Source organism: Natator depressus, chromosome 2, assembly GCF_965152275.1.
Source record: "Natator depressus isolate rNatDep1 chromosome 2, rNatDep2.hap1, whole genome shotgun sequence".
In the NCBI taxonomy this organism is placed as follows: Eukaryota; Metazoa; Chordata; order Testudines; family Cheloniidae; genus Natator; species Natator depressus.
In genome coordinates, this window is record NC_134235.1 from 230,626,750 (window position 1) to 230,642,442 (window position 15,693).

A 15,693-nucleotide genomic window follows, 5' to 3' on the forward strand; every position below is an offset into this window, starting at 1 on the left:
AGTGAAGCCATAAGAAAGAACGTGGGTCTACATATATAAGCTTAGCTCAGGTGTGTGCATAAGTGTTTATCTCATGCATAGCATAGCATCACACACACACACACAGTTCGCGGTCTGAACAGGGGAAGAATGCCCCAGGTACCTGCATATTAGACTAGACTGAGGTAGCCTCCAGGTGCATTATTAATGCCAATTTTCCCATCATCCCATGTGGATTATCTATGCCACTTTTCCCACATGAGCCAGAATTTGGTCCTAACAAAGGAAATGAGAAAGTGGCAAGAAGGAGCGAAAGAAGAGTGGAGAAAATGAGAGAGTCTTGATATAGTAGGAAAGAAGACCAGAAGGAAAAAAGTTTGATGGAAGGTCTAGAAAAAGAGCAAACAAAAGTCAATGATATTAATTACATTTTCTTATTAGAGCTGACTGAACATTTTCACCAAAAAGATGCATTTTTGATTAAAATGGTTTTTTAAGCCAATTTTTTTTTTAAATCATTTTCTCAACAAATCATTGTGGTACAAACATTTATTTCAGAAAGTTTCATTTTGTTTCTTCTGAGATTTTTGTTGTTGTTGATCTGGGGGTTTTAAGAAGTTTTTTGGGGGGAGGTGTTTCCCCTGCTTCCTCTCCCTTTTTTGTTCCCTCCACACATCTTTTTTTGGTGAAAAAAGCTTTTTTTTTTTTTTTTTTTAAAAAAAAGAAAGGAGAAAGAAAAAGTGGAAGGAAACACCCCTCCCCCGCAAAAAAAACCACTTAAAACCATTTTTTCCCCATTATAAATAACACTAAAATTGTCATTTACCTTATATTTCTTTTTGGGGGGTGGATTGGGGAGCGGGGTGACAATTACATTATATTTGTTGAACAACCCTCTTTCTTACATTCTAAGCATGAATGCTGAGCTGTTACCCTTTTGCCTTTAGTCTGACGCACACTTTCTCCCTGCCTATATACAGGCAACACCACTATGTCAGAGCCTGACAAGATGAGTTTGTCATACCTAAAGCAAGCGCATGTAGTCCTGGCATTACCCAGTATATGTAGTAAGGGATAATGGCATTTGAAAGCAGGCCTACATTGTTTGGGTGTCTTTGCTGTTGCCAATTTCAGTACTTTTTTTAAAAATAGCATTTTATTCTGTCTACCTTCCCCTCATATTATTGTAGGTCCTGCAAAATCTGAGTTCAAGAGAGTGCTTTGTAAGAAGTAGAGCCTGAGCTGGACTCCCAACTCTATGATCCGAGATGTTAACAAAGCAATCCCTTTGGAAAATCAGAAACATTACTTTTGTTTAGATGATAATCCAACCAAAAAGATTATTTTTAAAATGTTCCTCGTGGTAAGAATATTTTAATGTGATGTTCTGTACATGTTCACACAATCTAGGGTACTGAATATATGTAGTATGACAAAATTCAAAACCCATTGCAAACTGTCCATTCAGGCTTACTTCAATCCAAAGTAATTAAGATGAAATCCATAAGATAGATATGCTGGTGCTATGTTCATGAGCAATCTGATTGATTCTTCCACGCACACAGTCAAGAGAAATGGATATCAATGTGCCATTATGCACCTCGAAAGAAGAGCGGAGGGACACACTGGTCCATATACTTCCCTCAGGCATCTGACCTCCAATTTGCTGGCCAACTGCTGTGGGTTGCATCTGATCACTGATCAAATGATTTAGAGTCACTTTGAGTACATTACATGAGTGGATCAGCTTTAAATTAAAAGCAATGCTGGCAACTCCCCTTTCAGCAAATCTGAAGTACTTCTGAGCAAGTTCTCCAGAAGAAACAAGCTGTATCTGTTTCTCACGGGCTGAGACCTGGGTGAAATCCAGTAATTTGTTTCTGACAGCTCCTGTAGGCAGTCGTGTAACAGAGACTGTGGCTGAGATGGCAGTGGAAACTGCAGATGGGATCCAGATGAGGCTAAGCATACTAATTCCAGAGCTGTCTCCAAAATATCGAACATTACATTGAGCTGGAGAAAGGATCTCAAAGCTAAGAAGATCCCCACTGTTGACTTTTGTGGCCCCAGAAGCAGATATTGATGTGTCTCTGTAATTTACACCAGATTTATACATGTTCATTAATTCTCGGTTAGTACCATTCCTATTGATATAAGAGACCAAGGAAAAGCCTTCACGAACACAAGTATGGCCCATGGAATAGAGTGCTTGGTGAAAAACAAATTTTATGACACCCGTTTCAGTGAACTTTATAGCTCTGCCATCGTGAGATAAACTTAACATGTAAGGGTCAGAAACAGAAATAACTTTAAAAGTAGGTCGATAGTTAGTTTGGTAGTGCATTGCAGTTGACATCTGTGCACTCATAGCCACCGCACCTGTATCATGGGACAACCAAAACAAACTGAGTGGAGCATTAAGGTCATAAATATTTACGTCTTTACTTTGGTTGCAGAATTGATTTGGACTCTTCAGAAACAGAGAGAGAGTTTGGCTTGGTTCCACCTCCGCCGCGCTGCTTAAACTGGTGCTCTGAAAATATTTTCCTTCTGGTTGTTCGATACGAACACCACTCAGTTCGCAGCCTTCCTCAGTGTCATTTAATTTCAAGGACAGCTGGAGAAAGTTTCTGCAGTTGTGCTTTACAGCAAAATTGAGGTCAGTCCACATCAAACCATGTTGCCTGAATACCAGGCTGTTATCTTCAACAGATACGACTTCACAGTGAAGCTTTCCCTTTATCTTCAAGTTTAAACCAGGGTAGACCTGAGCTGTGCCAGACTTTGCTGAGGGTAAAATAATGTTTGCAGCCCATGATTCAGAAAGCTTGTTCTCACTGTCTGCTGAACAAACAGTGTCAGTGACTGGGGAGCAAGGGAAAGCTACTATTCCGTCTTCACACTCTAAACAAGCCTGGCATTCCTGCATTTCTTTATTAAAGAAATATTCCTCTCCACACAGTCCCAAGGCTGCATCTTTTTCAGCAATTCCAAGGCATCGGAAGCCACCTGTTTGTAGAAGTAGGCAGTTTTAGTCACAGGCACACCTTCTGAGCCATTTGACACTAACAAAGCAAAAGTAGGTTATTCAATATTGTCAGAGCACCCTTTATTCCAAGAATGGGTTAAATACTACAGCCTTGATACCTCACCGCATTCACGCTGCACCCAAACAGAGTGGGAAAGGGGAGCTGCAGGGATCCCAGACCCCAGTGCATGTTAGGGCTGCTCTTACGCAGCACACCAGTAGAGGATGAGGCACAGGGGATGCTCCACCACATCCCTTCCCCACATGTGCCCCTCCTTCCCCTTAGGCAGAGGTTTGTGGGGTTGGCTGATACAAGAAGTGACAGTGCCACTTTTAACAAGTGGAGCGTTTCCGTGCACAAGGAGAGTTCTCCACCAGGTGTCTCTGACCAATTTAAGCCCACTTTGCATGGGTGCACCTACTTACCTGGCAAATAGTAGCTCACAGAATATGATCCTGAAGGACAAATATGGAAAAGTGGCCTCTAACTTTGGATGCCCAGCATTAGAGAGCTATGGCCTGATTTTCAGATGCACTGAGCACACACAGCTGCTATTGACTTCAGCTGGAGTTGTGGGGGACCAGCACCTTTGAAAATCAGGCCACCGGTGTCTACATTTGGAAAAACTTGAAGCACCCTAAATAAAGGAGCTACACATATTTGTGCCAAAATGACTAATTGTTAATATGCTCTCTATCCTTTCAGTAACACTGAAATGTAGGGCTATATAACTGCATGATTATGAGAACAAGTATCAACATCTCCTGTGGAACCAGGCAATATGTACTTATGAGAGCTGGTTGGGAATTGATAACTAATTTCCACAAAAAAATTCAAATGAAAAACTTAAAAAAAAAAAAAAAATCCCCACAGAAACTTTGTTTTTTCAATGAAAAACAAAACAAAAAAACCCTCCATTTTTTGATTTTAGAAAACCAAACATTTTAGGGTTTTTTGTAATTAAAAAATTCCCATGAAAACTTTTCATTTTGAAAAACATCCATTTTTCACTGGAAACAAAGTTGTTCAAATGAAAAATTTCAACCTTTTAAATCTCATACTAATACTCTAACTTAACATTTAAAATAATAAAATGTATTGCTATTGAATACAGTAACTCCTTGCTTAATGTTGTAGTTATGTTCCCGAAAAATGCTACTTTTAGCGAAACGATGTTAAGTGAATCCAATTTCCCCATAAGAATTAGCGGGGGGGAGGTTCCAGGGAAATTTTTTTCGCGAGACGAAAGACCTCTCATGTGTGTGTGTGTGTGTATATATATATATATATATACACACACACACACACACACACACACACTAACTATAAGTTTTAAACAAACAATGTAATACTGTACACAGCAGTGATGATTGTGAAGCTTGGTTGAGGTGGTGGAATCAGAGGGTGGGATATTTCCCAAAGAATGCCTTACTGCTAAATGATGAACTAGCACTCAGCTGAGCCCTCAAGGGTTAATACATTGTTCTTAATGTAGCCTCACACTCTACAAGGCAGCACGAATGGAGGGAGAGGAGACAGCATGGCAGAGAGAGACAGAGACACACACCGTGTATGAGAGAGAGAGAGATGCGCATTGCCCCTTTAAGTACGGTGACCCCACTCTAAGGACACTGCCTTTTTAAGTAGATCGGCAAGCTGAGACAGCTGCTGCTGCCAGCAAGCTCTCTCCGTACTGAGTCCTGTCATGTCCCCCCCCGCTCTGTGGAGATGAGGTATAGGAGCGGGGGGAGGGGGACTCCCTGACATTAGCACCCCTCCTCCTCCCCGCCCCCCTGCACAGCAAGGAGGAGGCTCCCGGGAGCAGCTGCAAGGCAGAGGGCAGAAGCAGCACGTGGCAGTGGGGGGAGGGACAGCTGAACTGCTGGCAGTTGATAGCCTGCTGGGCGGCTATGCACAGGGAACTTAGGGGAGAGGGGAGCTGATAAGGGAGCTGCCGGTCCACCCTGGTTCCAAGCCCCCATCAGCTAGCTCCAACGGGCTGTTGTTTCTGCAAGCAGTGGACAAAGCAGGCTGCTGTCAAACAACGTTCTAAAGGAGCACAGCACAACTTGAATCGAGCATGTTCTCTAATAGATCAGCAACATTACAACGTTAACCAGGATGACTTTAAGTGAGGAGTTACTGTACATTCATCCCTTCTAAAACTGGCTTATATTGTAGAAAAGGATTTTTTTCTTAAATGTAGTTTCCTTCTTAAAAAATATTTTAATATATATTTAAGCAAGTTTTTAGACTCTAGCTTTACACAGTTTTTTTGTGGGCAGGGTGAGGAAGGATGTCTATTGTTCTTCTCGGTTCACTGATGAGTCTTCAAGTCTGCACACTGCATGACTAACCCTTAGATCAAGGCTGGATCGTCTAAGAAGAAAGATTAGTTCTGTATCAAGATAATCTACCTCTGATTCTTCTTTGAGCTCCCCCCGCCCCATCACATGCATACACACCTCTTTTGAGGTATTTCCTGAATTAAAGAAAAAGCATTAATTCCAGGGAGCTCTTTATATTTTGCTCTGTAGAAAATCTCTGCAGCATCGGGCTATGCAAGTCCTCTAGGCGCATAGACGCATAGCACAGACTGATCTACTGAGAGATCAGGGCTGCTCGCTGCAGAAAGCACACCCCCACTCAGCAGCAGCCGCCTTTTTACAATCCAGTCTCTAGCAGAGCTCCTCAGAGAGTGAGTCAGAGCAATGGAGAATAGAAGGCTCCTCGTTTCATGCAACTCTATCCTGACTTGCTCTCTTTTTCCCCTCAGACCAAAGCTGTGCAGTCCACAGGAGCTGGGGAAGCTGGAACCACCTCTGTGTGTAGTTCCATGGAGGCTCCACATCCAGCTCTCGACCTCATGTGTCAGACCTAATTCCTCTCTACTTTTCCTTCCCAAAGCAGAATCTGATTTCAATGTCCCTATGAAGAAGTACATTGGACTTGTGTAAGCTAAGGAATTGTCTTAAACAAACAGGCAACAGGTCCTGAAAATAGCAATCTTCCTTAACAATTAAAACAATTAAGTTATTGGGAGAAGGGAACTCTCCCTCCCTCGCAGATGAAATGGGGTGATTTACAGAGGATGGAGATGTTGACCCAAATTGTTGACCCCCTTCACCTTTGTATGGGCCATCATTACATTGCAGTGTTCCCTTCCTTTTGCCCCCATTGCTATGGAGTTTGGGTGGGAAGGCAGTGGGAGTGACAGAGAAAGGACAGTCTTTAACCTGAAGGACTCTTCTCATCTCCTTGACTGACAGTCCAATAGCAGAGTTCATAACCAGTGAATGCTGGCCATATAGTTCCTTTCAATTCTTGCCTGGCTAACTGACAGGCAAAAAGAAAAAGGAGTACTTGTGGCACCTTAGAGACTAACCAATTTATTTGAGCATAAGCTTTCGTGAGCTACAGCTCACTTCATCGGATGTATGCATACAATATGCATCCGATGAAGTGAGCTGTAGCTCACGAAAGCTTATGCTCAAATAAATTGGTTAGTCTCTAAGGTGCCACAAGTACTCCTTTTCTTTTTGCAAATACAGACTAACACGGCTGTTACTCTGAAACCTGACAGGCAAAAAAGAACCGTCCTTGTTGATTTAGCATGCTCACTGCGTCTGTTGACTTCATACTTGTGGGCCTGACTGCCACATTGATTGGGAAGGGGCCACCTAAGGTAGGTGTGTCAGGCCAAAGCTGGCGTGGAGAAGGTTAACAGAACTTGTGGTTTGGAGTCACTTAGGATGGCATTATCGAAGGCACCAAAGAAACTGGAGGTGAAAACTGGGGCTTCACATCTCAATACTAGACAATACTATTACTACAAGGCGCTTCAGATACTGCAGAGGGGGGAGCTATATAAGTACATATATTAGTTTAAAAAAAAAAAAAAAAAAGCAACTGCAAGAAATAAATGACTCTACTATCCTTCCAGGGCAGTTGGCCACCAGGGGTAATGCCATTGATTCTAATATTGTTACTCCTAATTTACACCAGTGGAAGTGAGAGGAGCATCAGGCCCAAAGGCAGTATGGCAATTAAAAAGCCAAACAGAAGTAAGGACAGCACCAGAGGCTGTGAAGAGTGTTATGCCTGAAGCAGCCCATTCGCCTCCTAAGATTAGTTTTCATTCTTACAGCCTACCTCTCTGTGCCAGGTGCCTTTGATTTTCATTGATTCCAGCATCCTAAGCACTTCAGGGCCCAGCATCTAGCAGGACAGTGCTCTTCATTGCCTTTTTGTTCTTTCACTGAAGATGTGTTTAGTCACAGAAAGGTAGGAACTTACCTGGAGTATTCAGGCATTTTATTCTCTCACCACAAATGTTGGGAGATTCAAAGCATTCGTCTCTGTCCTACAAATCACAAGAATCATATTAATTTCACTTTTAATGAAATGGCTAATATGAAAGCTTTAAAACAGGAAAACACTTACTTGGAAGGCCAAATGAAAAACATTTTAGTTCAATTAAATAAAGCATCCAGTTAAATCACATCAGGTTTGTAAATTGACAGCCACTTAACTGTACTGGTTTTAATAATTTTGTAAAATAAACTTCTGAGGATGCTGACGTGTGTGTCAGTCATTTTTATGTAACTGTATTAGCATTAATCAGTTGGCTTCCACTGATCCACAATCACTCTCCTGACCTGATCTTTACTCAGAACTGCTCTCCCTCTCTGACCTGGCACTTTCCAAATTCTCTGTCTGACCGTATCCTCCTCTCCCCCAATTCCCTGCTCTGTCTCACATTCCTTCTGTGTTCTCTGAGCTGTCAGCCTCCAACTTCTGACACACTTTGCTCCATCTTCCCCCACTAGCCTCCCTCTCCTCTATGCTATTCCCCAATCTCAGTCAGTCTGAATTTGCAACATCTTCCCATCCCTCAGGTCCTCAAACAGTGTCATTTTTCCATCTTCTTTCCCTCCTCTTTCCTCATATTGATGGTCTCACTGAATCATGTCATTTCTCCAGAACTCACCCATCCGTCTCTCTCCTCCCAACCCCCACCAAAACTGTTGTCTGAGCTCTGATTATTTCTTGCCTTGATTATGGCAACCTCCTTCTCTCTGGCCATCCGGACATCCATCACACCACCCTTTCAACATGTCCAGAATGCTGCCACTACAGTCGTTTACTCTGTACCTTGCACTGAGTGTGTCCAGCCACTTCTCAGTTTCCTCCCTTCATTTCCTGTACCAGCTGCATTATCTTTAAACTCTCTCCATGCCTTCAAAGCCCTTTGTAACCTGACTCCTATTTACCTCTCTGCCCTAGTCTCCTTTCACGGACCTCCTCACCCACTTAAGCTCTGCCCAAGCTGCATGTCTAACAATCCAACCCATGTCCCTCTTCAGTTCTCAACTCTGGGACTTTTCATGCCTGCTTATATGACTGGAACCACCTCTGCGACCTGCTGTTTCCACCCTCTTCTCCAAGTCCCTCCTTAAAATACATTTCCCTAAGGCCCATAAACCACAACCCAATACTGTAAGTTATTGGAAAAGAGATGCCTATATAAAATGTGGAACTAACAAAAACCAAGCATATTTATCACTGTTCTCATGTCCCCTCCTATGTTTGTACAACAGCTGTTCAAATTTTAAGCTCTCTGGGACAAGTTCCTCGTTTTCATCTGTCTCCAAAACACCTAGTTCGCTGTTGGCACTAGAGACAATGAATTGCTACTAAATACATTTCTTAAAGCAAATACATTACTATTAACACAGGAGAACGTAAGAATCCTAAACTTGGCATGGCATAGAAAACTTATACACAGAATAGGATCTCTTTCCTTACTCTCTCAATAGCCTCAGTCTCAGAATGGTATCGTCTATAAGCCTGACAAAATGCTTGATCTACTTATTAAAATACACAGAATAATATTTCACCTGGCAAATCCGATCGGCATTTGCAGAACATTCAGACATTTGGAAAAAGCCAGCAGGACACAAGGTGCATTTTTCACACCGTGATGGTGTCTTCTGGAAATTGCAAAACTCATCACTTTCACAAAGGTCACAGTCCAGCAAAGTCTCCCCAACATTAATCACTTTTGCATCAACTTCTACTTTATGTACAGAGTATGACTTCTGGAGATGGTTTCGGACCTGATTCTGAAGTCCTTGAAGCTGAGCTTCAAAATAATGTTGAATATCCTCATGCAAACTCTGGAATGACATTTGTTTCACTGTGTCAAAAAGCATGCCATACTGGACTTTCATCAGATCCATTTGCTCATACATTTTTCTTTGTTGTTCAAGAATTTCTCGTTGCTGGCTAATTAATGTGCTCTGTTGTTCAGCAAGTTTTTGTTGCAAATCCACAATTATCTTCTGTTGGCTTTTTAACATTTCAACAAATTTCTCTTGGCCTTTTGCAAGCTGCAGTTGTAATATTAGTGCATCTTCAGATGGAACTTCATTTTCTCCTGAAATACAAAACAGTCTATTACTTTTCCTGGCAAAAAAAATAAATTTTCCAGATTATATTATCTCCTCAACTACATTCAAAATTCCATCAGATCTTCTTTTAATTAAATGTGATTTAATAAAATATCACCCCTACTCTGAAGATCTAAAATGTAAGAAATAACCTTCTCACATATCTTTCCTATAAATAGTCCTTAGGGATGGTGTCCCTAGCCTCTGTTTACCAGAAGCTAGGAATGGGTGACAGGGGATGGATCACTTGATGATCACCTGTTCTGTTCATTCCCTCTGGGGCACCTGGCATTGGCCACTGTCAGAAGACAGGATACTGGGCTATATGGATCTTTGGTCTGACCCAGTATGGCCATTCTTATGTCCTTAAATATATGAACCTTGAAGCTTGTGTGCACAAGCAAAAATTAAAACCTCTTTAGATTTATCTTCATAATCAAATGATAGTTGACTTTTTTTAAACTACCCTCTGAAGTTAAAACATTTATATTAGGGCTGTCAAGCAATTCAAAAATTAATCGCGATTAATCGCACGGTTAAACAATAATAAAATACCATTTATTTAAATATTTTTAGGTTTTTTTCTACATTTTCAAATATATTGATTTCAATTACCACACAGAATACAAAGTGTACAGTGCTCACTTTATATTTATTTTGGATTACATTACAAATATTTGCATAGTAAAAACCAAAAGAAATAGTATTTTTCAATTCACCTAATGCAAATTATGTAGTGCAATCCTTTATCATGAAAGTTGATCTTACAAATATAGAGTTATGTACAAAAACTAACTGCACTCAAAAATAAAATGTAAAACTTTAGAGCCTACAAATCCATTCAGTCCTCCTACTCTTCTTGTTCAGTCAACTGCTCAAACAAATTTGTTTACATTTGCAGGAGATAATGCTGCCAGCTTCTTGTTTACAATGTCACCTGAAATTGAGAACAGGTGTTTGCATGGCACTGTTGTAGTAGTTGACGTTGCAAGATATTTACGTGCCAGATGCGCTAAAGATTCATATGTCCCTTCATGCTTCAACCACCATTCCAGAGGACATGCATCCATGCCGATGATGGGTTCTGCTCGATAATGATCCAAAGCAGTGTGGACCAACACATATTCATTTTCATCATCCGAGTCAGATGCCATCAGCAGAAGGATGATTTTCTTTTTTGGTGGTTCTGTTCTGTAGTTTCCGCATCGCAGTGTTGCTCTTTTAAGACTTCTGAAAGCATGCACCATGCCTTGTCCCTCTCAGATTTTGGAAGGCACTTCAGATTCTTAAACCTTGGGTTGAGTGCTGTAGCTATCTTTAGAAATCTCACATTGGTACCTTCTTAGCATTTGGCAAATCTGCAGTGAAAGTGTTCTTAATATGAACAACATGTGCTGGGACATCATCCAAGACTGCTATAACATGAAATATATGGCAGAATGCGGGTAAAACAGCAGGAGGCATACAATTCTTCCCCAAGGAGTTCAGTCACAAATTTAATTAAACACATTTTTTTTTAAATGAACATCGTAAGCAGGTCCTCTGGAATGGTGGCCGAAGCATGAAGGGGCATATGAATGTTTAGCATATCTGGCACATAAATACCTTGCAATGCCAGCTACAAAAGTGCCATGTGAATGCCTTTCAAGTGACATTGTAAATAAGAAGCGGGCAGCATTATGTCCCATAAATGTAAACAAACTTGTTTGTCTTAGCGATTGGCTGAACAAGAAGTAGGACTGAGTGGACTTTTAGGCTCTACATTTTTACATTGTTTTGTTTTTTTGAGTGCAGTTATGTAACAAAAAACCCTATATTTGTAAGTTGCACTTTCACAATAAAGAAATTGCACTGCAGTACTTATATGAGGTGAATTGAAAAATACTATTTCTTTTATTATTTTTACTGTGTAAATATTTGTAATAAAAAAATATAAAGTGAGCACTGTACACTTTGTATTCTATGCTGTAATTGAAATATTTGAAAATGTAGAAAAACATCCAAAAATATTTAATACATTTCAATTGGTACTATATTAACAGTGCAATTAGAAGTACGATTACTCGTGATTATTTTTTTAATCGTGATTACATTTTTGAGTTAATCGCATGAGTTTACTGCTATTAATCGACAGCCCTAATTTATATTAACAATAGAAAAAATAAGTAACATTTTCTAATGCAATAATCCACACACTCTCTAGCCCTTCATGTCTAATAGTAGAATTTTACTAATCTACTATGTTTTATGTATTTATTAAAAATATAAAACTTCTCCTATCAATATCTTCTTTCAATACTCCATACTCAAAAACTATGGGCCTGATCCCAAATACACTCACACACGAGTAACTTTATACAAGTAGTCCCACTGAATGCAAAACATGAGTGCAGGACCAATTCCTATACTGATTAATATGTGCACTGCTTTAATTCAATATAACAAGGCTGGTCAGTTTCATGAACAACATTAATAGCCATGCATGCTAAAGTAGGGGGGAAATCAAGCCTTCAGGACATAAGTTCACCACCACTGAGGGGCAGGAAGGACTTTACCATCACCATGCAGAGTGCTGCTCTACATGGACAGGTACAGTATGGAATTGTGTTAACATTACCTGGAAACATCAAGTGTACAACACTGCAAGAGGCAGTGGCTGGACTTTATTTATGGTTACAAGACTTTCTTATATTTAATTATTTTATTCCCTCATCACCAGGCATATATCAATCTTTTTTTTTCATTTTTTCAGCACTCTTCCAAGTCTCAAGGTGCTTTACATGCACACAAAACTCTTAAGAACAATTACGCAGCTAGCATGCTGAGACCACAGCCTATCTTGCTGACCAATACTGTCTCATTGTTTCTTTGTATTCCTAATCTGTCTCTATCTGTTGTCTCGACTTATACTTAGATTGTAAGCTCTGTGGGGTAGAGACCATCTTTTTGTACAGCACATATAAAATCTACCCATCACTATAATCCTCACATTAAACCTATCATATCCCTTCATCCCTCAGCCTACTGTCTTCACCAATGTCCAGGGAAGGAGGCCTGGTTTTTCCAATATGCTCAAGCGGTTAACAAAATTATAGAGGACCAAAGGGTATTAAAAACATCTTAAACTGCCCGTGTTAGCCCAAATAATCTCCTCACACACACCCTGTAACACTCCAACTGACCAAACCTCCCCAGAGATGATTCATAGTCCAAACAAATGCTTCAGCAAAAATGTGCCCTAAAACAGCGGTTCTGAGCCAGGGGTCCAGGGATCCCTGGGGGGACACAACCAGGTTTCAGGGTGTCCACCAACATAAACCAGAGAGCAGAGTCAGCGTTAGACTAACTAGGGCCCAGGGAAGAAAGCCAAATTCCAAGCCCCATTGCCCGGGACTGAAGCCAAAGCCCATAGCAACTTAGCTTTGTGGGGGCCCCTGTGGCATGGGATCCTGACCAATTGCTCTGTTACCCCCTAATACCAGCCCTGGCTTATAATCAACTGAAAAACAGTTGTTGTGGCACAGGTGGGCCTCAGAATTTTTATAGCACGTTTTATAGCACTCAGAAAGAAAAAGGTTGATAACCCTGCCCTAAAGTCAAGACTGGCAGTTCATCAGGATCTGACTGAGGGAGTGAATTCTATAGCCCAGGAGCTCTTAGAAAGAGCAGAAACTTGAATCTGGCTATCCCCGATGAGTAGCCTAATCACTTTATTATTCTGAGGTAGGAGGCTGTATCCCTGGGTGTGACCAGAAATGCTATCCTGGACCTGACAATATTTAATTGAAACCGATAGTGGAACTACTGGCAGGAATGTTTCAATGAACCGGAAGATTCTGCTGAAAAATCCACAACAAACGTTACTGTTTATGCACTTAGCTGGTATAAATGGGTCCTGAGAAACCCTCCAGGATACATTTTCCTCTCACTTACTGTGGTTTTACATCAGTGCAAGTCAAATTACTTAAGTGGAGTTGCTCTTGATTTTATACCAGTGAGAGTGGAGAAGAATCAAGCCCTTTGCCTTTATCCTGAGAAACATAATTTTGACCCTTTGTGTCCTCCCTGCAGTTTCAATTGGATATAGCATACCTTCATACTAAGGTGTTGTCCACCATTAAAAATTTGACAAATTCCACCCTAGAAGTGTCTGACTTTCCATTATGGTGTTTTAAATGATATAGCTGTAAAGTGCTCTGGAATCCTTGCACTCTGTAAATGAGTTATCAATTATTATTAGTGAGTTTGTCAATGTCCATAGGATTCTGGTGGGCAACACTAACTGTGCCTGATTACCAAGTCATTCCTTCTGGATGCAGATGTATTTTCATCCCACTCAAACCTTCTTTGGCTTTGCTAGAAATTACAGACATCAGAAATAACAGATTGTGAAGCTAAATAGAAAATGTTTACACTTGGTAAAAAATAATTGATCTCTTATTTTGCCAGGCTTCCTCTTCTGCTCCTTTGTTGCTTCCCTCATTTGAGTGTGGGGAGGGGAGAAGAAGACATAGTTCCTGCCCTGCTTGGAAAGACTAGGGCCACAAATTTGGGCCCAAATTTTCAAAAGTGGCCATGAATTTGGGGCATCCAGCTCTGCACACTTTGGGCCTCAATTCCAGAGGTGCTGAGGACCTTCAGCTCCCTATTGACCCCAGGTGGGGCTGTGGGCACCCAGCACCTCTGAAATTCAGGCCCTAGGTGTCTCATGTCTGGCACCTCCAATCCTGAGGAGCACTTAAGAAAATGCTACGCTTGGATCTTGGCTAGCGGAGAGGTAGGGTGCCAAACGCTGGGTGTTGGAGACAGGCACTTGGGCTCATGGCCCTACCCTACGCAGGCCACTGGTTTCTCCGGGCCAAGTCACTGTACTGGTGGCACTCCCAGCCTCCTCAGCATGGGGGCAGCAGGGGCCAGGGCACAGTACACACATCCCTGGGGTGGGGGCTGGCTCTCCCAGCTCAAACCCTGCCCGCCTCGCTCTGAAGCCAGCACCCACCTGGTTTGAGGTCGCAGGTGAGCTGCACGCCCAGCTCCGAGGCCGGGTAGGCGAAGTCTTCCGCGAGGAACTGGGCGGCTCGCTCTGCCTCTCGGAGCAGCCGGGCGGGCTCCGGGCAGGCCTCTCCCTGCTGGGCGCACTGAGCCCTGCTGCCCGGCCGCGACTTGTGGCGGAGCCGCAGGGGCAGTTTGCATTCAACGCCCTTGCAGTCCCGGCTGGTGCCGTTGGGGGCCCGGGCGGCGCAGTCCCCTCCCGGGCAGCTCTCCCCGGCGCCCCTAGCGGCCGGGGCAGGGAGCTCCGGGCTGAGCTCGGCCGTGCTCCTGGAGGGGACGGCGGGGAGAGGGGCAGCGTGCTGGGCGCTCGGCGCCTGCTTGCCGCGGACGGTCTGAGGGAAGGAGCGGGACGGGCGGCTGGCTCTGCCCGAGCAGCGGGGCCCCAGGCACTGCTGTCGGGGCGGATCTCTATCGCCGCCGCCGCACAGGGCGCCCCGGCAGCCTCCAGCGCCGCTGCCTCCTGCCGCTCCCGCCAGCAGCGAGAGGCAAACCCCCAGCCAGCAGCAGCAGCGAGCCCAGCGCAGCATCTCCAGCCGCATCTGCAAGAGAAAGAGCGAGACAGCGAGCGGTCAGGGGGAGCAGCCGCCCCAGCCCCGCGCAGGGGCTCCCAGTGCCTGTACCCCACTCTGCTCACTCGGCGCCCAGGCTCCGTGGCCAGCAGTGTTTTGCCTTGCAGCAGGCGCACCCCACTTGCAGAGTGCACGTGCCCCCGGGGCCCCCTCGCTCCTAGATGGGTAGGCTCACACTGGCACCCTGAAGGGCTCTTCCAGAGCCGGGGGTCTCTGCGCGCACACACACACACACCCGGCTGCAGCGAGCTGCAGCTTCCTTCCCCACTCCTTCCGACTTTCTGTGCGTCCCCGCGCCTGTGTCAAACCCTGGGCAAACTCTTTCCAAAGTGGGGCTTGGCTGGTTCGATGGGCCCGGGAGTAGCCAGCTGCTTTACCTAAGAGACGGCGTGGAGCTGCACTTGAGAAGGCCACGCTCTCTGGAGCTGGGCGGCTTGCAAGGGCCAGGCAGGGAGCGGAGGGAGTTTCCTTCCCCAGTAGTGGGGCCTGACCTCCTCTGCAAGCCTGGAAGAATGTTAATGTAGAACATTCCTTAGACTTCATTAGCATCCCCTTCCCCAAGCACCTCCCTTTAACTCTTGCGACTCCAGCGCCAACAAAGATTACACCGCG

At 43.5% G+C, this 15,693-nt stretch overlaps 1 protein-coding gene across 1 annotated transcript; it reads right to left on the reverse strand.

Annotated features, from left to right (window-relative positions):
* Positions 1-562: 562 nt before the first annotated feature.
* Positions 563-15,051, reverse strand: LOC141981928 (uncharacterized). Its single transcript, XM_074943549.1, has 4 exons — positions 14,460-15,051; positions 8,909-9,447; positions 7,305-7,371; positions 563-2,988 (listed from the first exon to the last, which is right to left on the reverse strand). The coding sequence occupies exons 1-4, from the start codon at positions 15,049-15,051 to the stop codon at positions 1,469-1,471; spliced, it is 2,718 nt and encodes a 905-aa protein (XP_074799650.1). The 3' UTR covers positions 563-1,468.
* Between the last annotated feature and the right edge of the window lie 642 nt (positions 15,052-15,693).

What these genes read in the sequence shown, in the direction of transcription:
- LOC141981928 (XM_074943549.1), bottom strand. Translation starts at nt 15,051, where the DNA reads ATGCGGCTGGAGATGCTGCGCTGGGCTCGCTGCTGCTGCTGGCTGGGG. An exon ending in CACCTGCGACCTCAAACCAG is followed by an intron (nt 9,448 to 14,459) that starts GTGGGTGCTGGC and finishes TTTGTATTTCAG; the next exon opens with GAGAAAATGAAGTTCCATCT. An exon ending in AAAATGCCTGAATACTCCAG is followed by an intron (nt 2,989 to 7,304) that starts GTAAGTTCCTAC and finishes TTCTACAAACAG; the next exon opens with GTGGCTTCCGATGCCTTGGA.